Below are 23501 nucleotides of genomic sequence, written 5' to 3' on the forward strand. Positions count from 1 at the left end.
CCTTCCCCTGCCCACCCCCTAATATTCTTAAGAGGGTCTGTTCTCCAGTCTTCCGAAAGTAGCTGGAGGCAGAAAAAGGTCCTCCTTTCCTTCCACTCCGCAGTTTTAATCTGAAATCTTAGGTGCAGTACTGCGCCCAGAGCTCAGAAACTGCTCGTGCTGATGAAATTCCGTGTCACAAAATGCGCCTAGAACAATAGGAGTGTTGAACACTGGTTCTTGCCCAGTACATAATTACAATAAATCTTTTTGCCTGGAGAGCACTCAAAAGGGAATAGAAGCCTTTATAGCTTCTAAAAGTTTATTTGGTTATATTGATTTTCTTTAAGAGGAACTCAGGCTGCTTTTTTATTCTTTTAAGTGAAGTGGAGCATTGATAGGTTAAAGAGAGAGAGAAGCATGTGCATCAGCTGGCTTAGGTCCTCCTGTTTGGAGCTTGGCAGGAGGTGGCGGCAGTAGCAGCGGAGGCCTGCAATATCTCATGGCAGCAGTAATGGGAGGTGGTGGCAGTAATGGCAACAGCTTGCAAGGCCTCACAGCAGTGACAAAGAGTGGCGGCAGTGGATTGCGAAACCTTGCGGCAGCGACTCAAAGCGGCAGCAGTAATGGCATAGGCCTGTGAGACCTCGCAGTAGCGACAGGATTTGGCAGCAGAAGCGGCGGTGGCCTGCTGGGACTCGCAGCAGTGACAGGAGATGACGGCAGTAGCGGAATTCTGCAAGGCCTTGCGGTGGCGATGGGAGGTGGTGGCAATATTAATGGCAGCTTGTGAGGCCTCATGGCAACACAAACAGTGGGGCTTGCAAGGCCTTGCCATGGTGGCAAGAAGTGGCGGTGCCTGCAAGTCCTGGCAGTAGTGGGAGATGGTAGAAGCTGTGGCAGCCTGCCTCAGCGAGGCCTTGCAGGCCACCTCTGGTTCTGCCACCGTCTCCTGCCATCACCGCAAGGCCTCAGAGGCCGCCATTCCTGCCGCCACCACGACAAGGCCTTGCAGGCTGCCACCACTTCTACTTCCGCCAGCCACTGCTGTGGCGAGGCTTCGCAGGCTGCTGATTATTGTGCCAGGCTGCTGCTGCTTCTGCCCCCCACCCCAGCTGTTGTTGATCCTACCACCACCAGGCTGCTGCCACTTCTGCTGCCTAGCAGGCCTGCTGGCAGTCCCAGATTATTTGTATGCATTGTGACTCATCACCATACTTTGGATTGTCTGGAATACCACCCTTTGGTAGCCAAGCCCAAAACCAAAAGTCCTGTTGGGATGCATTTTGGCTTACCTGCTGCTGAAAGTACCCATGAAGTGATTGATAATAACATCATTTATCAGTTTTAGACCCTTAGCTGGTGATATATCGTGATATTGAAAACCAGCCCAGCCCTGGTTTTAACTTCTGCCTTGGTGAACAGCTTATTGGGGGTGGGTAATATTTAAAAATCATTCAGTAGATAAAGTTGTTGAAGAAGATTTCATTTCTTAATCAAGACTTTGGTCCTGCGCTACCATAATCAGAAAGGTATTTGTCATAAGTGTTGTAGGAGAGTCTCTTGCTGAAATGCTATCATTGAGCACAGATGGTGATAATTCGTTGGGAGAGGAAATAAATGATACTGAAATTTTGGATCATGAGGCGAGTCGTTGCTTAGCAAATGTGTTGTTCCCAATAAAACACTTTGTGAAGTACAACTGTACTGAAGGATGGCTAATATCATACTCTGCTTTGCCATATGACTTTGATACCAAGTTTGGGTACTTAAAATCTGAATAGTCCAAACACTTTCCACAGTGCCTGAAATTGTAGAAGCCTGACACTCAGAATATCCCAGATACACGATTCTCCTGCCATTCAATAAAGATGGAACTTAGAAAGTTATCTATAATCCAACATTTAATATCTTTCAGGGGTCATAGAGCTCTGCTAGGAAGGAGAAACAGGAAAAGAAACCTGGGGAATCACATTGAACCAACGTTTCTCTATAGCTTATGCTGAAAAGAGCACCAGCATCTTATTGAGGGGTGGTATTAAATTGTGACACTAAAATCTCTGATCCCAAATTTCCACACCTAATGGACACTGTGTCACTATAATGCTCCCACTTCTTTCCAGCAGAGGTTGGCAGTGTTATGTCTGCTCTTGGCCACATTGCTAATACTCTAACCATCACGGTTGTCTGGAAGCACCTTGTTTTTCTAATCAGATTGTCATATTTTGCAAAAATGTTGAAGGCTGTAAACTTTAGGATTTGGAATGTAGGACAGCATCTCACCCAGTATGGGGATAGCTTTAGAGAAAACTGAAACATAGGTTTTTAAACTGGGGTTGGGGTTGAGGAAGTGCTGTGCTCTAGAGTTCCAAGTAGTATAGTGATGGTATGATAACTCTATAGAGTCTGGTTGTGCAGAGGTTTTTTTGATCAGTAGAGAAGCAGGCAAGGAAGTGAAATGTCTTTACTCATGATGGCGTGCACATTAAATGTGCCCTGAGGCACACTTTGTCCTTTTGCCCGCCTGGAATGCTGTTGCATGTTAGCACATGCATACACACACACCTTTTTCATAAGGCGAGATCGTTTTAACATCTCTTCGTGGAAAGTAAATGATATGGGTTTTAATTATGTCATGATGTTACACTTTATTATCACGTGAGATGTTTAAGGATTATCAGTGCATGTCCTAAGGTTTATCTGCCAGTGTTTTGCAGTCCCTGCAGTTCTTACAGCTCCTCCTCTCCAAGGAGCATGGTTCCCTCTCCATCCCCATTCATTTTATCCTAATGCAACCCTATGAGGGTAGACATATGAGATGTGTCTCTTACTGCATATGCCTGAAGGATGAAGCAGAGAAAAGGAGGACTCACAATGGACTAGTATCAGGAGCATAATAGAACTGGAATGTGCTGGTGGCTCAGTCTGTATGGCAAGTTCATGTTAACACTCAAGAAGTGTTGATTCTTGTATACAGTACACATAAGTTTTGGAACTGTTTGCTTTCTGCACAACTTCCTGCCCCTCCTTTCTGCCCTGAATGCCCATATCCATACCTCTCTAGTGCAAGAAGTGTCTTTGCAAATCCGCTACTTAGTGTGCAGTTATGTTTTTCAGCAAAAGAAAACATGCAAAACAGGCAAGCATCCAGTATGCCTTCTTTTCTAAGAAGTGCTTAATATTGTTTTGCAGGAAACATTAAATTTAGATGGTTGCTCTAGGAAAAAGAGCATTTGAATGTTAAAGATATTTTTATAGGAGGGGCTGAGGTCCCTCTACCCCCCCCAAAAAAATATTTGAGCTCCCCCCCGTTGATGGGCATTGCCATTCAAATGGTATGCATACACCACATCATGTAATCGATTATGCAGGGTTGGGCTTACCTCCCCCCCCCCAATATTTTAGACAGTTTGGTACCCCAAAGCAGAGACATCACCTTGCTGACAAAGGTCTGTATAGTTAAAGCTATGGTTTTCCCAGTAGTGATGTATGGAAGTGAGAACTGGACCATAAAGAAGAATTGATGCTTTTGAATTATGGTGCTGGAGGAGACTCTTGAGAGTCCTATGGACGAAAGAAGATCAAACCTATCCATTCTGAAGGGAATCAACCCGGAGTGGTCACTGGAAGGACAGATCCTGAAGCTGAGGCTCCAATACTTTGGACACCTCATGAGAAGAGAAGACTCCCTGGAAAAGACCCTGATGTTGGGAAAGATGGAGGGCACAAGGAGAAGGGGACGACAGAGGACGAGATGGTTGGACAGTGTTCTCGAAGATACTAACATGAGTTTGACCAAACTGCGGGAGGCAGTGGAAGACAGGAGTGCCTGGTGTGCTCTGGTCCATGGGGTCACGAAGAGTCGGACATGACTAAACAACAACAACCCCTGTTATTTTTCTAACATGAGAAAAATCAGAGTTGCAAGCTGTCCCTTGTTCATTGGCTGATCTCAGTCTTGAAGTTTTCTCACAATGCCCAGTTTGGGGGAGGGAGATGGAGCTCTGAGAATGGCTCACAGATGAGTGAGCTATTAAGATCACTTTCCACTCAAATAAAGTGTGCTGGCTCATAGACTTGCTGTAGCTCTTTCTGAGATCCTGGATGCTCTGCTGTGTACGGAAAGGACAGCTCAGGATGTAAACAAATGCAGTCAAGGAGTCTAGAGGCTGAATCTGAGATGGGGCCACAATGGCTCCAGCCCTGCTGCACAGACGAAAACCTGCCTATGAATTTAAAGATTTAAAGTACAGCCCTTAAGTTCAGCATATCAGATTCTGCTTAATTTATTGCCTTGTTGCCAGATTAATTAACCCATGCCTCTGCTAATGCTTCATATAGGCAGACATTAGCTGGGTTGCAGTTTGGGAGCATCTTTAGCATATCCAGGTATTTCTCTTTCTGTGTGCTTACCCTGGAAGTTTGTGCTCCAGCTGGCAAGAAAAGAAAAAGTAGCTATGGCTAAGAGATGAACCCCTTATCCCATGGGTCGGCAAACTAAGGCCCGTGGGCCAGATCAGGCCCAATTGCCTTCTAAATCCGGCCTGTGGATGGTTAGGTAATCGCTGCGTGGATCGCCAGCGTGTGGATCGCCAGCGCACGCTTTCTTTCTCTCCCCCTCACATGACAGTGCCGCCGCCTCCCCCCTCCTGGCTTCTCCCTGCCCTGCTTAGAGGAGGAAGGGGGCTGGGCTTTGTTGGCGCCAGCCCCTCTCTGGAGTCCTTTCGCACGCCGCTCATTTTCCCTCTGCCACAGCCAGCCCCTGCCACTCGCAAGACACAGGAGCCGCAGTTGGCTGAGCGTTCCTCTCAAGCGGCCGCCATTTAAAGCAGCCCCTCTCCGGAGCCCTTTTGCGTGCCACTCATCATCCCTCGTTCATTTCCCCCCCTTCAAAATATGGTCTGGCCCCCCACAAGGTCTGAGGGACAGTGGACAGGCCCCCTGCTGAAAAAGTTTGAGGACCCCTGCGTTATACCAAGCTTTGCTGTTTTCGAAAAATCTCTCACTAACCCAGGGCACACATATTTTTGTGAGACTGAACTTACACAGTCAATTTTCATAGGAAAACAAGGTGATAAATACATTTAATTCGTTGGTGGTTCCTTCCCCAATGAATGCACATTGTGTAGTAAAAGAAGTAGAACGCTTCCATTGATAGAATTGCATTTTCCTCATATATGTATAAAGAAACATAATTTCTCCAGATGTGTGTTGGCTCTGCATTTATCAGACTAGGCAAATGAGGAAGTATTAAAGGATTTTTTTCCTTCATCGATATAGGCAGAACTGTAACTCTGTCAAATGAAACTATGTGAGGACGGGCTCCTTAGTTTAGTGGTTGCTCTTTTTAAGTTGCTCGTAGTCACATACTCCTGAGGTTTCCTACAAGTGCAGATCTTTCTGGGTGCAACTTGATACTTTCTACTGCTGCAGATAGGAGACGTCCTATCCACAGTTTCTGGGGTGCTAGGTTGCTGGGGAGCCCATCAGAAGGATGGTGACAAAGCTGATGTATCCTGAATGCAAGAAGGATTGCATGTAAACATTTAGCTAACTGACAGATGAGACTGACCTAAAATGTCATGATTCAAGAAGTGTTCATGTAAGAATGGTATGTGTGTGTTTCATGTCAGACAATGCCAGCAGTTCTGTTCCTTTGTAGTTTATATTATCTCTTGCTTTTGAGGGGGACTGTGTCATTTCCAAAGGATTCAGACTAGCTTAGCTTGTCAACAGAGTGAGTTGCCACCTAGATTTATATCTTATCCTGCACAGAAGGCATACATAGACAAACTCCTTAATGCTCCCCAAAGTCTCATTCTGTAGTTGAGAGATGTCAGGGCAAAGGATGGCTTTGCACCTGTGTGATTAGACCTGGCTGAAAGCGCATACTACCTTTCTTACTTTCCACTGAGAAAGAAAACCCTAGATTGATTCTTGCAAAATTTTATTTATGTATTTAAATATTTATAGACTGTGCTTTCATATAAAATATTGCAAGATACTAATAAAAAGTAATTGTCTACAGCAGTTTTTTATACCTTTCAGAATATATTTTTAATGACTAAAAGATTTCTTCTTTTTTAAAAAAATAAATAAATCACAATAACCTTTGAATAGCTTCCGCTTTGGAAGAACATATCTTACTCCCTTCCATGAAGAAGTTGCATGTTAAGTCAAAAAGGCTATATACAGAATGGAACTAAAACGTCTGAAAATGAGACTGCGTACACACCATACATTTGAAGTACATTATTCCCCCCCCCCAAGAATCTTGGGAATTATAATTTACCCCCAGTGCTACAATTCTCAGCACCAAACAACAAGCTACAGTTCCAAGGATTATTTGGGGGAAATAATGTGCTTTAAAAATATGGTGCACACACAGTCTGCGTACACACCATACATTTGAAGTACATTATTCCCCCCCCCCCAAGAATCTTGGGAATTATAATTTACCCCCAGTGCTACAATTCTCAGCACCAAACAACAAGCTACAGTTCCAAGGATTATTTGGGGGAAATAATGTGCTTTAAAAATATGGTGCACACACAGTCTGAGTTTGCTTTGCAGAGAGAAAGGGTTAATTTGAATGTATGTTTCTCTTATCGAGCACTGGTCAGTTTTCAGCGGACAATATAGCATCACTTCATGCTCTCTGACTATCAGGCTTGAATTCTGTTCACTAGTGCAAATCTAGAAGGTGGTGGTTTTGACCATCTTTGTTCCTGAAGTGAAGTCTGAAAGAGGCGGAATGAATGGAGAATGGCCCACCGGATTAGTCAGAGTATCTGAAAATGGGCTTCCTAGCAGATATTAGAGCAAGAGTAGCCAATATGTCCTTAGACTACAGTTCCCATCATCCCTGACCACTGATCCTGTTAGTTGAGGCTGATGTTGTGATCCAACAACATATGGAGGGCACCACATTGACTATTGCAGTGCCAGAGGGAGTACATTAATATTTGTGCATTAAAAGCCTTAGCAGCTCACTGATTATTAAAACATTTATTACCGTGCATGATGTGAAAGATTGTGGTGGAGCATATAGTGTTGAACTTGAAGGACTGCAGAGACCTAGGTTCAATTCTAAGCCATGAAGTTCACAGGGTGACTTTTAGCAAGTGAAGTTGCTATCTTGTGGACTAATCTGTCTTTCAGGGTTTTGAGGATAAAACAGAATAATGCCATGTTTGCAGCCCAGAGTTTCTTGAAGAAAGGGTAGGAACCAGGTCTGACTATTTAAATAATGTGATTTAAGGCACATCAAGTTTCAATATTTCAGTGGGAGAGTTGAACATATGTTTAATTCTTGTTGATATCAGTGGAATTTTAAAGCTGCTTAACTTTGGCTGCATTATGCCCTGGGTGTGTTTTTGAAATTTACTTTGTTACTTCTGCAATCTGCCATGGGATGATGGGTCACAGCAGTGGAGGATGTTTTGAGGCAATTTGGCACAGCTGGCTTACTACATAATAAATGTACCTTTTGTTTCTCATTTTCCACATAGTCTGTCTTGCTTTCTTCAAGGATGAGATGCAGTTGTGGAGACATCTTGTGGGTAGTTCAAGCGCTTGGAAAATATTTTGTACATCAAGGCTGCTATTGCTACCTGAAATCTGGTTGCATGAGGGTCACAGGTGCCAGTTTTCTGCACATGCACACAGTATGACTAATAATGAGGAATGACTCTTTATAATCACCCACTCCTTTTCAGAGTTTGTCTTTTAAAATAACACTTTTTTCTGTGCTTGAGCACATCTGGACCAGACTGCATTGAAGATCACTCCTTGCAGAAAAGTTGGTCTGCCCCCATCCCCCGCCATGGTCTGAAATCAATTGGATAGTTGCTGGCTTGTTGGCAACAATCATGAACATTTATGGTGATTATCTCTAGCTAGGAGCCCAGCATAATGTGGAAGAACCCGGCCTCAGTTTCTCCCATGGAAAACTCTGAGGGGGAGGAGTCTCCCATCATGCTAGGTGGGAGAAACAGATTCTGTTCCTCCTCTAAGAGGAGAATTCAAAGGAAGGGGAGGGTTCAGCCTCACTTTGCACCACACTTTGACAATACTTGGAAACTGTTCAATTTTTTTTCATCACTACAGTGGTACCTTGGTTTAAGAACAGCCCTGTTTACGAACTATTCAGTTTATGAATTCCACAAAACCAGAAGTAGTGTCCCGGTTTGCAAATTTTACCTCAGTTTAAGAATGGAAGCCGAACGGTGGAAGGGCACCGGCGGCGGGAGGCCTCATTAGGGAAAGTGTTCCTTGGTTTAAGAACGGACTTCGAGAACAGATTAAGTTTGAAAACCGAGGTATCATTGTACTTAGTATATCTAAAGTATGGTATGAAATGGAAAACTGACCTCTTCTTTTCCCACCTTCTTTGTGTTCTTTGGGCAGAAGTGGATCTCCGCCACTGGATATCAGACTTTTGTAACTGAAAATAAACTGTAAGAAGTACTGATTATATGTTAGAATATTATTAGAATAGTGTTGTTTCCCCAGTTATATGGCTATTGGATGTTCCATTGGTTATAGCTTCTGATTCTTGCTTCTAGCTCATATATTTCTCCCACCACACGGCCCCCCTCCCCCTTAGTTCCATAAACACATCCCCTGTGCCCCTCTATCCTACCTTATAAAAAGACATTATTCAGGAAAGTGCTTTGCACGACCCACTAAGGAAAATAATAACACAATAACATTCAACAGTAGCAATTAATTGCACATGTAAGTCAAAATAGTATTTAAATTGTTTAGTTTAATTAATTCAACAAATGTGATGAACTTGATCTAATGATACCAGCTTTCCAAAATCTGATAGTCATTCACACCTCCAGCAGCTTCTGTCGCCCCCATGCCTCTTAGTGCCCACCCGTAACCCCGCTGCTCCCCAGGAAGCTGTACCCCCCACTTTGGGAACCCCTGCTGTACTACATATTTTTCTTGCTGCTCCTTAACTCTTGAGTTGTAGCGCCAGTCCTGTGTGCCTGCCTGCTTGTAAGGCTCACTTGTGTTCTCTTTGTGACAAGGTGATGATCTGATTGGAGTAATTGGAGAGCAGTGGGCTTATCCTCAGCATGGGCACTGTGTTACCTCCATCGGAAAGGGAAGCTTAGCACTATAGGGATGCTGTAGGTTCCAAGGAGACAGAAACAAACTGCTTTCCGTGCATATGTGGGGCCTTTTTGTGCAAGATGGCTGTGTGTACAGCATGGATGAACATCAAAAGAGAATTCAGGATCCTAAAACCTTCCTCTGTGTGCCACTAATTAGGCCATTAATGTGACCGTTTTCCTCTGCATAAAGGAGACTGTTATGGGACTATAGGCACCGCTGTGCCAGTTGCCTCTAATGCTGATCAGTACTTAATCTGCGTGAATGAAATTAATTGCTGAATCACAGCAGAGTTAAAACCAAAGTTTGAAGTGGGTTTCAGGTTGAAACAAAACCTGGTTGCCCCTGATGTAACATTCCGTCTGCATAACCACTTGATTGTGGTTAAAATAATCCGTGGAATTGGCATGGAGAATTAGTGACCTGCAAAATGCTGCCATGTGGGGCTTTGGCGAAGGTTGTTTAGGAGGGTATTTTTGTGTGTAGGAAGGGCTCACAACCTTTTTATCTTTCAAAACACGCAAAGAGTAGTCAGCTCATGTTCTTCTCCCCAACCCAAAACTAATTACACCATCCAGTGTTAAGATACTTACGAACAACAGGCTACACTTTATTAAAAATGTGTTGTAATAGGGATGGGGGAGAACCTTGCATATGTGTATATCCTCTTATATTGGTGGGTGTGCATATGTCTGAAATAAAAACACCACTTGGAAGTTCTAATACAGGTCATTATTTTTAATTTTACAGCTGTGCATGATTTCACATGATTTTTTTTTTACCCCCACCCCCACCCCCCAAAAAGAGGAAATGGCATGAGGCAGTTTGGAGCAGTGAGAGGGGGCATTACCATGCTGTGGTGGAAAGATGAGGCCAATATGAATTTGTAAAAATATTGATGCCAGGGCTTAAGCCTACCTGAACCATGCTTATCAGTTTCAAAATCAACATCGGTGCATGAGAAGCTGTGGCTTACAAGTCCTTAGGAATTGTGTGCTGCATCCTGGGATGAAACTGTTCTGCAATGTTATTTCACATATCTAAATCCCCCCCTTCCCATTCAGGGAAGCCTATCTTGCCTCCCCTCTCTATTGGACTTCCAATATGGCAAAGGCTTTTCTGTTCTGCAGGCCAGACGTATCCTATCCTGAGGTATGGTGTTATGGCTGTATTGCTCTTAGTTTTTCAGCTGGCTGCCTGTTTTTACCATTTCTTTGAAACTGCATGTATTTGTGTTTTAATCGTTAACTACTTTGGTTTCTTTTGACAAGTGCTGTATACATATATCATAAGCTGAAATAAAACATTGCCACCACGTGTTAGAAGATAGCTGTTCAGAGGTGGTGTGGTAGCTGAGGGTGTGAAATCCACAAATCAGCTCTTTCAAGAGGCTGCCTTGGCCTGCCTGTTGCAGTCAGCACTTGCCTTGTGGGGATGGATACAAGCCTGCCTTACGGAGCTGCTGTAAGGATTATGGAGCTAGTGTTTATGAAGCTTTTGGAAAATTTAAAGTGCAATATAAAGGTTAAGTATCATAACAGGAGTCAGCTCAGATACCGAGGTGAAGCCCTACTCAAGTGTTAAGCCCCTGGATGAGAGCAGGCACATGTTTACTTTTAAACAATTTTCTGTCCCTTCGGCAAAAAGATTTTGTTACAACTGTCAAGAGATGTGATCCTCTACTCAGTTTAAGATTTGATGGCTCCCTCCACGCTGATTTGCCTTCTCAGTCCATTATATCTGTGCACAGCAGTAGGAGGCAAAGCAGTCGAAGAAGCCTGACCTTGTCCTATAACAATGAACCTGTGTGCAGAGATAGCATTCCAGAGAAAAGGACCCTGAATAAGTAACAAACTTGTGTTTTGTAGGTAGCAACTTTTGCAGCGGAAACATTCCAGTAGGCCTTGGAAGTTTTCCTGAAGCTGAGAAGGCAAGGGAACCTCTTCTGTTATATCTACCTATCTAAAAGACTTGGTGGAAAATTAAGCTAAGATCAACAACAACAATCAAAGTACATAATGGAAAGTCTGTGGGATCTTGATGCCTGTGCTTCTAGGCCAGGGGCCACCTGCACTGGTCATATATTTTTGCTGAGCTTGAACAAAGATGAAAACAGGACCAGCTCCTCCCTGTGAGCAGTTCCAACCAGTGAGAGGAAATGGAAGCAGCCGTGCAACAGGCACACACAGTTTCAGATCATTAGCATTTGACCCTTTTTGTTGGCTTCTGGCAGGCAGAAGCTAGAGATGATGTTGGGCTGCTTTTCTTTTTTCAATACTCAGGGTTTTAGGGGTTCCCCCCTCCATCTGCTTAGACATGACTGTTCTTTTTTCCATAGAAGTATTGTGAAGTAGCTAAAGCTTGGGGGTGGAATCCTGCTGATAATGGCAGAGCAAATTTGAAAAACACTTTCTGCTTCTCCCTCCCCCAGATACACAGCAGAGGTTGCGAATAGCCATGCCTAGTGCATTTTTGTTTGACTGTCAGCTTCTTCCAGCTGGCATGGGGGGCTCCTCATTACAATGTCTCTCATTCTGAAATTGGGGAGTATCCCGTGGAGAATTAATTAGTTCCGTGTTGCCCGCTCTTCTGTGAGAATTGAGCTGAGGAGAGTAGGCAGAAGGAGCAGGGATGTGGCCCCACTGAAGCCTTGCGTCAGGGATGTGGAGGTTAGGAAGAAGACGAGCATAGGAAACTGCCGTATGCTGAGTGAGACCTTTGGTCCATCTAACTCAGTGTTGTTTACACTGACCAGCAGCGGCTCCAGAATTTCTGACTAGGATCTCCCTCATCCTTGCCTGAAGTTGCCAGGAATTAAGACTAGGACCTTCCATATACACAGAAGATGCTGTGCCACTGAAGTGTGGCCCTTTCCCAAATGGACCATAAACAGATGCTGTTGAACTACAGCTCCTGTCAACCTCAGCCAGCATGGCTAGTGGCCAGGGATGATGGGAGTTGTGGCCTTCCAGGTATTGCTGCAGCTTGTAAGTTTCCCATCTCTGCTTTAAGCTAACCAGAGAAGCACTGTTGCATCCCCATGACATTTGGAGTTTCTGGTAGGAAATACGAGGGGCTTTTCTCTTTGGAACCCCGGAGAATTTTCATTGAGAGTGTTCTGGAAGAGGGGTGCCACCTAATGTGAGCAAGCCCCCTGCTTTATTTATTTAAGACTGGACCTCTTAATTGTTTCTGCTTCTCTGTTGCGTCTGTAGTTTTATTAAGTTAAATTGATATTTGTACTGTTCCTACATTTTTGTTATCAAGTTACATAAGCCGCCCTGAGGGCACTCTGGGGCCATATGGCGGGGGTATCAGTATAATAAATGATAAAGGAGAAATGGGATAAAAGGCACTTTGCTGCTGTTTTTCAGTTCTGCTACTGAGTGCCTGTGTCTGATCTTAATGCCATTAATGGAAACTTGCCATCAAAAGGCATAATGCAGAGTATCAAGAGAAAAATTAAATTTTTTTTCTGCCCATGGAAAATGTATGCAATTCCCGTAGCGTTAAAGTAATAGTAATAGTAATAGTAATTTATTATTTGTACCCCACCCAACAAAGATTAAAAATGCATTAAAATGTCACACATTAAAAACTTCCCTGAACAGGGCTGCCTTCAGATGTCTTCTAAATGTCAGGTAGTTGTTTATCTCTTTGACATCTGATGGGAGGGCATTCCACAGGGCGGGCGCCACTACCGAGAAGGCCCTCTGCCTGGTTCCTTGTAGCTTAGCTTCTCGCAGTGAAGGAACCGCCAGAAGGCCCTCGGCGCTGGACCTCAGTATCCGGGCAGAACGATGGGGGTGGAAACGCTCCTTCAGGTATACTGGGCAGAGGCCGTTTAGGGCTTTAAAGGTCAACACCAACACTTTGAATTGTGTTCGGAAACGTACTGCAAATTTAAAGACAATTCCTCTCAAAAATATAACATGAGAAAGAGCTGGAGAAAATGGAAGCTGTTACAAATAAGGACCAGTTCACAGAACATATCTTATCTACATATGAGCAGTCAGAATCATCTCCAGCCACATGCTTGCAATGGACAAGCATATTGTGTGATCATACAGCTGGCACCAGGTCCCTTAATTATGGCAGCACTTATTTCAGTCGCTGTGGTTGTAGGAATTGCTGCTAATTCTCTCCATGATTTACCCCCTTTTTACATTGCATTACATTTGCATGAATGGTGGGGGAGGGTCATTGCTGTTATTGATGTTAATTTTTTGTATCTTTATTTTAGATCTTATGATTTATGTGGAAATAGTTCACCTTGGTTGTATATTTTTTGATATTTTGTTTATTGATTTTGACCACTTTTGTTATGCTGTAATTATGTATTTTTTCCTGTTGTAAGCGTCCTTGAGTGTGGTTTGGCCTATGGAAAGGCAGCATACAAATAAAATTATGTCTGTATGCATACAAGAAGTGATCAGGACTTGTAGCAGCAGCATCAAAAAAGTATTTTATGAATCTCCTTCCTTGTTAGTCTCTAGACCATTTAAATAAAAAATAGCTTTAAAAACAATGCAAAAACTGATAACTGAAGATAGGTGTGTGTGTTCTGTATTGTTTTTAAACCTAAGGCAGCCATGTTGAAAGCCCTGCTCCAAGTAACTATAGAGCAGGCTTCTAAAAAAATAGGATCTTCAGGGAGAAACTCTCCTGGAGTGACCTTCTGAGAATACAAGGGGTAAGATGGTCTCTCAAATAACTGGGTAATATGTAAATAATGTGAATTGGCCCCCAAAATGTCTATAAAATTGCCCAGCAATGACAGTTAATTTTCAACATTGATAATCATACTTCATTGTTGAGAGAGAAAATTTCATCATAACGCACGAAAGAGCAAAGCAGGCATTCTGTGCTGCTAGTAGTAGCCCATTTTTTCATGTGTGAAGTGTTTATCTAATTTTGTCTTTTTTTGCATTGGCCATGTGAAGGGCTATGTTAGTCAAGACAGAGAGGGGTGGAGTTTGAAGCCTGTCCAAACTACACTCTTCATCATCTGCACTGTTCTGACAATGTATTTTAAAGCAAACTACTAAGCATTGATTTAACTGGGCCTGAATAATGAATATCCATTTCTTGCTTCGTGCCTGTGCTTCGCTTTGCCTGCTCATTGTTTACATAATTCCTTAAAAGGGCTCTAATAAGAGGGCTTTAATCCCCTTCAGGGCATCTGGGTGGATGTTGAGGGCTGTCCGCATTCCTGTAATGGCAGCAATCTGCAACTAGCTGGGTCTTGTATCAGCAGAAGAATAGACCGTTGACCTTGACTACCAGGTGCCTTTGCTGGAGCTGCTTTTGCTTTGCTCCAGAGGCTCTTGCGCCGTCATGCTGTGATGCTGTTAACTGTGCCATGGTGTCAAGTAGCATTAATGGCAAATAGTTGTGTTAAGGGTGGGGCTGAGGAGTTCATCCACTATTCATGTGGTTTATATCCAATTCTCTTCTCTTTCAGGCCGCTGTGTTTTGAGGGAACCCTGAACCGGGGTTGACCAGAAGATGACCGAGTACAAGCTGGTGGTAGTTGGGGCAGGAGGCGTAGGGAAAAGTGCTTTGACCATTCAGCTTATCCAGAACCATTTTGTTGATGAGTATGATCCCACGATAGAGGTAAGCAACCTGCTCGTGCTCAAAACTAACCCATAGACATTTATTTTTAATCTCCCTCCCCCTTTAGCCTTGGTTGTCTTTGCATCCATCATGGGCTCCTACGAAAGCGGTCAAATACAAAGCTTAACCCAACTTCAGAAGCAATTTATAGAAGAAAAGCAAAAGCTCTCTTTCCTTGCACAGTGGCAGGCCCTCAATGGAATAATAAGCACAGTAGGAGAGATGCTGTGGAGGAGACACAAAGTCAATTTGAAATCAATCCTACTTGAAAGAGAATGGCTGGTAAAAAAATATTTACAAGCCACCATGAGCTCCACCACTTTTTGAGCTTGTAGCGACTTTAATTATTGCCATGCTTTCTCCTTGTGGATAAGGCACTAGCCAGAGAGTTTTTTTATGGCCTTCATGGGAAAAATCTCTGCATGTGAGAAATCAGGGAGAGAGGGGTGTGTGTGTGTGTGTGTGTGTGTGTGTGTTTTTGCAGTGGCGGGTATTGTGATTGTCCCTTTCACCTGCAGCCATTGCTCTTGGCATGCTGTTCATAAAACACATATGGTTGGTTGACTGACCAAACCCAAAGAGTGCTCATCCTGGAAAAAAGTGACAAGTGGGGTTCTGCCTCAGGGTTCTATCCTGGGCCTGGTGTTGTTCAATGTCTTTATAAACGACTTGGATGAAGTTATAATTGAGGGGATGCTCAATCAGATTTGCAGATGATGCCAAACTGGGAGGGGTAGCCAATGCCACAAAAGACAGAATTGGGATTCAAGATGACCTGAACAGATTAGAGAAGCTATACCGATGGCTTCAAGTTGTAAGAAAGGAGATTCCAGCTAAACATCAGGAAGAACTTTCCGATGGCAAGAGCTATTCGACAGTGGAACAGCATCCCACGAGAGATGGTGGGCTCTCCTTCATTGGAGGTTTTTAAGCAGAGGTTGGATGGCCATCTGTCATGGATGCCTTAGTTGAGATTCTTGCATTGCAGGCGGTTGGACTCAGAGTCCCTTCCAATTCTACGGTTCTATGAGATACATACCCACACCTACTTAGGTGGAATATAAATAGCTTAAATAAATACATTTTAATATACACACCCACTCACACCTCCAAACTCTACACACACACACGTACATGTGTATGCCACATACATGTGTGCACACCTGCATATAACCTTTGGGCTTCCTTCAGCAATCTCATGTGGCGTCTGTCCTTGATTTTCCTTGCAAAGAGAGAAGTTGAAAGATTGCTTTTGCATCACCCTGCTACAGAATGTTTCCCTCCATAGCCTTGAGGGGCTAAAGTGTTATATAACCCAGAAGCTCTTTTTCTCCTCCCCCCCCTCCATAGGTTGCCTCGGGAAGAACCATTGGGGGTACAATAAAATGGGAACAAAGAGACCTGGGAGTTGGAGTTCTTATAAATAAATTCTGCTAATGCAAAATTAAGTGAGAATTGGTGACTTGTTTGAGGCCTCTTGCATTCATTCACATTTGCTAAGGTCATTCCACCAGCATTTAAGGATTCCAAAGGTGCTTAACCAGGCATAAGCAGACTCCAGCCCTCCAGATGTTTGGGACTACAACTCCCATCATCCTTAGCTAACAGGACCAGTGGTCAGGGTTGATGATGGGAATTGTAGTCCCAAACAACTGGGGGGCCAGAGTTTGCATATGCCTGTGCTTAACTTTCAAAGCTAAGCAGATGAGAACAAATAGAGTAAGTTTTCTGTTGTATCGACTTGGAGTTAGTAATAAGCCCAGACAACTTCCTTCCCATATACGCAATTAGATTTATTTTGTCAATTAAGTTTTTCATTCAGCCTCTTCATTTCCCAGACCTTAAATATGGTCCTCAAAACCTGAGACCACATCAGCATTTTTAAGGTTCTAATTGTTCATTTAATGAGGTGTTGATATCAGTAGTGTAAAGCAGCACATCTCCCACATTTTCAGAATTTGTACTTATAGAACTGATTTATATAGACCATCTCAGAGATGATCTCATCAGCAGACTTTCTGTTCTTTACAACCTTTGGCCCTTTTGTTGTTGGGGTGGGGGGATGTATTTTTTTCTTCAGATTTCTGAACTTGGAACTTTCTTCAGCTGTCGGAGCATTATTAAAGTTTGCTTTTTGACTAAGAGAAGCATTAAAATGCTTTTTTTTTTTTTGGTAGGAAGTTGGTTTTGCTTCCTCTGTGTCTCCCAGTTTAGCTTTCTATTCTCTTATTTTGCTTTTATTTACTACTTGCAGTTCTTCCAGTACAATGAAAACGTGCTGAGTAAAGCTTCTTCATATAACCCCAACCACTGCCTAGCATCAGGCATTTTGATTAGGGGAAGGAGGGAGGCACTGGGGTAGGCACTGTGACACAGTCGCTGACTATGTTGCTTTAAGTTCCGGTGTCACAGCAGCGTTGGGAAACTGGATCTAGCTGGTGGGCTGAACCTTTATCTCCCCTGGGGGCCAAGTTTAACATCAGCTGACATGTTTTTGCCTGTGTGGGTTAGCAGCTGATTGTCTGGGCTTGCAAAGCACCTCCCTTGGAGCTGTGCAGGCCCCAACTGTCAGTTGATTGGCAACGCTTGCAAGCCCTCCTTTGGCCCAGTTGTGTCTTTAGTTCTCCCACCCAAGTGTAGGGCAGGTGGTTGTGGTTTGACCAAAGCAGCCTCATGGCCTAAATTGGGGAGGCCTGGTGGTCTCAGAATATAACATCTGGTGTAAGGCATGGGGGTGTGACTTGGCCAAAACTACCTTGTGGGCCTGATTACTTTTGCAGATTGGGGCTTCCCTCAGGGATCTTCTCTTCCTTATGAGCCCCTTGACTGGCGTGAGCTGATGTTCCCTTTTGGTTTGTTTTTAAAACATCTGTGCTCTTGCTGCGCTTCCAAGCAGTCTAATCAGTCGCAGGATTCCAAGGCAGGATTCTCCTACCATGCTGAATCCCAGTTAGCCTTTTAACTGCAAAAATGGTGGCTGAGAAGAACTGGGGGGACAATCCAAATGGATCTGGCTAATAATTTCAAAATGGACAAACTAGATACGTGTGCATGTTTACTAAAAAATAAGTCCCTTTTTTTGAATTGATACATACTCCCAGGTAACTGCATAGGATTTCAGCCTTCCTCAGCTATTTTTGGAATTAAAAAGTGCAGTGCTAAGGATCTGTATATGCATTGGTTCTGTTTTCCTTGTGAGAAGTTGATGTAAATGCAAACATGCAATTATTATGCAATTACATTATGATGTGAATTATGCAATTAAATTATGATGTAAATGCAAACATCTTCTGCGGAAACAATTAACAGGATAAGGCTATCATGTAATTAGTGATCTAGTAATATGGGATATGTCTGCAAATGATTGTCTTGTGCATTGTAGAATTGAATATTTCAGGTGCAGCTGCAGAATCCTGAGAACCTTTACTTAATTAAAAAAAGACCACATTTCTAGCCTTTTGGTTGTGAAGAATGCTTTGAAAACATGCTCATTTAGCCTGCTTACAGATTAAGGGCTGGTTGTGCAATGACTGGGAGCTAAATGTGTAAACTGTTTTATGTGGTGTGTGTAATCTGTGTTAGAAAAAGTTTCACATGAACACATCATTAGGTACTGAACCAGTTGACAGATGAATGTGCAGGTGGGAACTTGCCCTTAGAAGCCAGAAAGGGTCTGCGAAGGTTTCTATATTGTGATCTAATTGATACCCCTTATTTTGATTGTGGGGATTGGGGTATTCGTTTGGAGAGGTTTCCTCCCCTCCCTCAAAAGTAGATGTACGCACCCTCAGACTGAGCCACACTGAATATACAAAGATGAGAACACAGTGCTGGAGCAACCAAAGAGACCATTTCCATTACGCTTCTGAAAAGCCATTGGGGAGGCAGCTGATACATTATTGATGGGGTTATATAAATGCCTCTCTCTCTCCCCCTCTCTCATGAAAGAGTGAGATGCCAGTCACCTTGAAAGCAGCTGGCACCAAGCCAAGCAATCACTCAATCTTCTTGGGCTTTTCAGTTATTGTTCTGTCTCCCAGGCCCCCCTTGGAGAGTTAGTTACTAGGATGGTCACAGTGAAGCATATCTTACTTGCATTGGTAGTAGTCTGGGCAGTTTCTGAATATTTAAAGAGTGGACTGTGGGATTCAGCAGCTGATTATATATATACAACCTTGTTTGTGTCAGAACAGTAACACTCTAGTGAATTAATACGTCTGCCTCTGGTTTCCAAAGGAATTTGAAGGCCCCTTCTTAATGTTTGGCTCTTTTTGAAGGTCAAGCCGTTCACTTCCTTGCCCCTTGGTTTTCCTCCAGGAGCAAGGGGCAGCTATGCACAGTGTACACTATTCAGATAGTTCTGGGGTAGCGAGGCATATGGTGGAAGTGTACATGTGCCTTATTCCCGGTGTTGCCTTCTTCCCTCAGTTCTAGCAAGCACAGTTTCACTTTTCAGGTTGCTAGGCAGAAAGTTGAAAACCAGAACCTCCAAGGTAGTGTACCAAAGGAGGAATGAATTTATTTGCCTCTGACTTCACTGTGGAAGATAAGGGCGGATGAACTGTGCGTGAACTCACTTTTTCAGGGAGTCCATAGCCCTTCAAAAGTTGTCATCACAGAAGTACCTGGCAAATTACTATATCCCATTTAGAAGACTTTCTCAGAACAGCTAATGCCACAAATGAGTTGGGATTGTTAAAACTGTTGGGGATTTTAGGGACAATTCTCCCAGAATTTGAGAGAAAATGGGTTCTTGGCCTTTGGGAATGGAAGGAAGCCTTTCCAGTCAGTGTATTTTATAGCCATCCAGAATGGAATGCTAGAATAGACCTATTGGGTGTTCTCATAGGTGTGACTTAGTCATGATGTGCTGTATTGTGGATATAGGCACACAGAAAATGCTTATGCTGCACATGAACTCCATTCAGTGCTTGCCCACGGTATATTTACTCACTGGCCTGTATGTGGTGTGACCACAGGAGATGATTGTGACTCTCCCTTGAGCAAAGCTGCTTTTAGAAGGATTAGTATACACTAAATACAGCTAAGAAAATAGGTGTGTTAAGGCTGGGCAGCTCTGGTGTCAAAGGCATACCTTGTCTGTCCTGAGGCAGCCCTGTCAGTTCCAAGAACAGGGCCTTGGCTGTATTAGTTGCTACTCTGGCACCAGAGGTGTCACTTCTTCAAATGTTCCTCTTTCCATTTTAAGAGACTGGCTTTAACCAGCAGAGTAATTGAATCGAAATCCACTCAGACTGAGGCAGCTTCCTGACCTGTTAACACCCTCCTGCTCTTTAAATTAAAGTGTAAGAATTGCTTTTTGCTAGATAAAAAGTCCATACCCCCCCTCCTGCCACCAGGAAGTTTAAAGCCAGGCCCACCAACAACCTTAGACCTGTGAGATGGTTCCTTTGGAGGAAAAGAACATAATGGCTATAGTATCATGTTCAATAAAGTCCTCCCTTTCTGCCAATTTTCCCTTTCTTACTGTGTGATTCTCTTTATTATTGAAGGTACTGATGCTGGCAGGCTAACAGAATATGTCCTGCATTCCCTGGGACATTTGAGCATCCTCTTCCACAGCAATTCATGAATTGAATTTTAAGTGGAAACAGAGCTCCTGCCCCAAAACAGGGTGTCCAGTGCTGCACAGAAGTGTCCATATGCAGAAGGGCTTAGCGTGGTCATTAGGCAGACGCAGCATGGACTTAACAATGGATAGATTTGATGGCACAGGAGTGAGCATCAGATTCAAGAAATGAGTCTTGTGTAGGAACCTGGAGGAGGAGGTGGCAGTGGCAAGATAAAGAGAGAGCTAAACTGTCCTAAATTCACCCCTCTTTAAAATTCCTACTCACTAGATTTGGGTGAGTCCAGCAGTTGAGCAGCATCTCAGTTGTGTTTTTCAGATGAGTGCTTTCTAATCTAATTGGCTCCATCAGTAACTAGGGAAAGTAAGCTAGGACTATACATCCATGAGCAAGGGAGGACCCCAGCTGAGATGATGTCTCAGCCCAGTGATGAAAACATCAAGTCAAGGTAACAAGCAAGTTAAGCAGCTGAGCAGGAGACCAGGGCATGCTACTCTTCCATTGGTTCCGTCACTAAGGAGAGGAGCAGAAGGAAAACAAAAAGGTAGGATTCAGGATTGTCATAGGCGAAGTAAATGAAATACAGATAGAGGAGATACGCTGGCCCTTTCTTGATTGCTCCTCTTCTAATCCCTCTTAATTCCCCTATGGCCCTGCAGGATTCCTACAGAAAGCAAGTCGTCATTGATGGAGAGACCTGTTTGTTAGACATCTTGGACACAGCAGGCCAAGAAGAGTACAGTGCCATGCGAGACCAGTACATGCGGACAGGAGAAGGCTTCCTTTGTGTCTTTGCTATTAACAACACCAAGTCCTTTGAAGACATTCATCAGTACAGGTCAGTAGAAGTGAGCTGAGCAGCAGAGGGCATTGTATCATCTTCCTTTTGAAAAGGAAGACCTAGAGGGGAAGGACCATGCTGACTCCACTTTCAGATTATGCTGTGCTACAATTCCACCACCCGAAAAATGGAGCTTTTACCTGATGATCAAGTTCAGCAGCTGGCTAATAGCAGTTGTTATTATCCCAAGGAGACTGCTGATGGGCCAGGGTGAGAGCTCAGTAATGTAACATTTTAATGTTTCTGGGGGTTTTAAAGGAGAAGCAGCTTCTCTGCTAATTAATGGAGCAGTAGTTTTCGTGAAAGGGATGTTGTGGTGTCTTTCCTTGAGATCCATGTTTTTTCTTTCCGGCCTGCTATAGATATATATATATATATATATATATATATATATATATATATTGCTCAGACAATGCAGATTTTGCACTAGAAAACCTGGTTCCCACATGAACTGTGCAAATTAAGCACATTAGTTTGCACAATTTATTCTGCTTCCCCCTTTCTTACTAGACTTGGGGTAGGACAAGGAATTCCTGAGCAATGAAGTTCTGTTCCCAGCTTCTGTTAAAAAGGTAACCTGCTCTTTCTCTAGGTTTCAAGATTTCAGATGGCATTGCCTATATATATTTAAGCATATTTATGCAACTATAAGGGCTTCTCTTCTGCCTTGTATTTGAAACGGCTCAGAGGATCTCTTTTTCTTGATCTGGAAAGACTCTGCTATGGCAATGTTTGAGAGCTGTGACTGTAGAGTGGCAAACAGGGTCCCACTGTGCTGAGCAGGAAGAACATCGCTCAGGGTGTGAGCACAGACCCTTTGTCAACAACAGGCTACACCCAGGCTCAGGGCCATACATCTCCCCAAGCCACCGGGCTGCTGTCCAGGTGCAGGATGTTTCCATGTGTCCCTAGGGAAAGAGCCAGGCCTCTGTTACTCAAACAGATGACTGCTCAACTCCCTACTTCAAAAGATGTAAACACTGAGGGACATTGACTCAAGAGATGCAGGACGGCTTTTCCAAATCAATCTATCCTTAGATTCCTGATGAGTTTGCTACAAAGCTTTCCTTCAAGAAATGCTACATGCACACGCACATACGCACTAACTTCTTGCTCAATTCTCAGTGCTGAACATCAGAAAAACAGGGATACCTTGAGTCATTTTTGACCATAAGAAAAATACAGTGAAATATTCACTTCTGTTTGGACAGATATTTTATACACATCATCCTGCATATTCCTCGCTCCCCCAGTAGGTTAACAAAGCTATGCTTCTGTTTGTAAATTATTATCATTATTGTTATTGGCTGTTTGTGTCTGCTGAAAGCTCAGAACCTCAAGCATCAGGATGTTGGGCAGTGGTTCTGCACTTGGGTTGATACCAGGAGACCTCTAGTATAGCTCCCTTGCTGTTGTGTCCTGGCCCCTGTTTCATTTGCCTCCTCTCCCTCCATTTTGTTCCGAAGCCCCACACCTTCCTGTGATAGGCCTGTTGGGGTTTTTTTGCATCAAGACCATGGGTTTTAATTTGTTGGCAGATGTGTGTGGATTGGTAATGTTCCTGGCATTCTTTGAGGGGTGGGGAGGGATTAGACTTGAGCTGCCTTCTGGTCTTTTTCAAACCTGCGGTTCTGTGAGTTCTCACCTTCTACCACTTCAGTGTTTGCTCAAACGCCACCAAGTTCTGCATAAACAAATATTGTGCTAAATTAAATTATGCAAGACATATTTCCCTTGGGACACGAGGCTCTTCCAGTAGTAGCAAGATGCCTTAATGCTGAACAAACACTGCTGAAGTGTCATCGCTACTGTGGAAGAGATGTTGTAGTAAATGGCCAGTGTGAACCTTGGCCTTGATAAACTTCCTTCTGCGTAGAGAATTTGAGTTTATTCAGCTCATTTATTTTCAAAAGGGGCAGGACACAGATTGCAACCTATATATCTTCCCTGTACCGTTTTTGGTGCTTGCTAAAAACTGGTTTATTTAGGCAAGGCTAGAGCGTGCAACCCCAGAGTTGTCCGTGACTGGACCTAACGGTCAGGGGTACCTTTACCTTTACCTTTTTTACCCAGAAATGTAAAGTTGAGGTGTGCTTTAAGAGGCTTTTTAAAGTATGCTTTAAATTCCTGGTTTTATTTACATTTTGAAATGTTTTGATCCATTTCTTTTTAACTTTTGGCTTTTATCAACAATTTTCAGGCATATTTTATTTAAACCGCTTAGATATTTTTTATGTTGAATTGGTATACAAATTCTGTTAAATAAAATAAACGCAATATATACCCTACTTGCGAAATTGGGAGGCAGAGAATGTCTATAGCACCATTCTGCATTGCTTCATCGT

General features: G+C 43.4%; 1 protein-coding gene across 3 annotated transcripts in view; it reads left to right on the plus strand.

The window, feature by feature from the left end:
- HRAS (HRas proto-oncogene, GTPase) overlaps nt 1-23501 on the plus strand; it is a 64401-nt gene that overhangs the window by 33786 nt on the left and 7114 nt on the right. For all 3 annotated transcript variants that reach the window (XM_053395412.1, XM_053395397.1, XM_053395407.1), the window contains exons 2-3: nt 14570-14724; nt 20975-21153. In XM_053395412.1, coding sequence (XP_053251387.1) covers nt 14614-14724; nt 20975-21153 — 290 coding nt within the window. In that variant the 5' untranslated portion in view covers nt 14570-14613. The remainder of the gene's footprint in view (nt 1-14569; nt 14725-20974; nt 21154-23501) is intronic.

The sequence above is a fragment of the Podarcis raffonei genome, chromosome 1 (genome assembly GCF_027172205.1).
Source record: "Podarcis raffonei isolate rPodRaf1 chromosome 1, rPodRaf1.pri, whole genome shotgun sequence".
In the NCBI taxonomy this organism is placed as follows: Eukaryota; Metazoa; Chordata; class Lepidosauria; order Squamata; family Lacertidae; genus Podarcis; species Podarcis raffonei.